This window comes from Penaeus monodon, chromosome 27, assembly GCF_015228065.2.
Source record: "Penaeus monodon isolate SGIC_2016 chromosome 27, NSTDA_Pmon_1, whole genome shotgun sequence".
NCBI lineage: Eukaryota > Metazoa > Arthropoda > Malacostraca > Decapoda > Penaeidae > Penaeus > Penaeus monodon.
Window position 1 is genome coordinate 29,887,195 of NC_051412.1, and position 1,415 is coordinate 29,888,609.

General features: G+C 36.1%; 1 protein-coding gene across 3 annotated transcripts in view; it reads right to left on the minus strand.

Moving 5' to 3' along the window:
* Positions 1-884: 884 nt before the first annotated feature.
* LOC119590766 (hemocyanin C chain-like) overlaps positions 885-1,415 on the minus strand; it is a 16,266-nt gene continuing 15,735 nt past the window's right edge. For all 3 annotated transcript variants that reach the window (XM_037939478.1, XM_037939477.1, XM_037939479.1), the window contains one exon: positions 885-1,413. In XM_037939478.1, the coding sequence (XP_037795406.1) occupies positions 980-1,413 (434 nt within the window). In that variant the 3' untranslated portion in view covers positions 885-979. The remainder of the gene's footprint in view (positions 1,414-1,415) is intronic.

Here is a 1,415-nt window from a genome sequence, read left to right on the forward strand (position 1 = left end):
ATGAACTGAAGATAATTTTTATTTTCTATTTTCTGTGTGACTATAGTTTGATGGTAGAGTCATATAATTAAAAAAAATATCATGCGGCAGCAAAATTTTCATGATCTCTAAGCAGAAAAAGTGGATATAGTTTTTTTTACATATTATCATCATATTGGTTATCTCAATAACTGGTCTATTTTTTCTCCATACCAGAAGCATCCGCTCTTAGTCATGCGAATGGAACTAGTTTTCTGTGTGATAAAACGCAGGAACTTTTTCACTGCTAATTATTGCTTGTATGAAGATTTTGGTTAAAAAGGACATCCCTATCGGTTTTACACCAATATGGATTTGAAGCTTTCTGTAAAAATTTAGCCTTTTATTATCGAACAAACGCATTTCACGGTTATGATCCATGAATTCTGAAGAAAGCAACGAGTCATTAGCCTTCTTTGTTTGTCGTACACATCAGCCAAGTTTATGAAAAAGAATATCAAATGCTAGCACAAGCATTGAATTTTGCATCTTCACTTTATGAGCCAAGATGATAAAGGTCATAATCAAATAAATGATTGCAGCCTAGTCATTACAATCAGTTAATTTGCCTATATCACTGCCTCCACCACAAGGGATATAAATGAAAATATTGCATAATTTCAGATATTAGCATTAATGGTGAGAAACGTTATAATATTTTTGTATCATTACGAATTTCTAATGATATGAATTTTCATTTTTGTATCTTTTACATTTTCTGTTACGAATGAGAGAATAGATGAAGTTCATAAAATATACAGCGAAAAGCGCAAATTAATTTCGCAGCACATATTTCGTATTTCTTTGGAATAATACTTTATTTCTCTTAATTTTGTAATTTTTTATAGGGATAGGGAATGAATTAGTTCTGAATGAAATAGACTTTATTGAAAATGCATAACCTTTAAGGATGATAGATTCAAAATATGGTATTTGTTGAAATCTTGTCGAGTTTTATTAGTTAATGGTGATGGATGTGTTCACCATGATTGAAGACCTTTACTTGAATGTGCTTGAAGTTGGGAAGGTCCTCAAACACGCGGTCATCAGGAACTTTACGATCCAGAGGGTAGCCATGTGGGCGGTTATCAGGATATTTGCCATGAGCACCATAGTGGTTGAATGCAGTATTGTCGTGTAGTCCCTCTACAGCTGCGTCAGCTTCACCATCCGTCACAGCTACGACAAGGTCGAACTCCAGACCCTGTTCGTTACCCTTGGGGAGGAGGAAACGGTTAGGAATGCCAGTCGCACTCTCGAACTCTGCAAGTCCGGAATCTGCGCCACCCAAGGCAGCTTCGGTCTTCTTGAAGAGAGTGTCGAAACTTGGTACATCAGGAACAGTTACTGCTGATTCTGATGACTTACGGACAATGTGGTTTGATCCGGGAGTCACT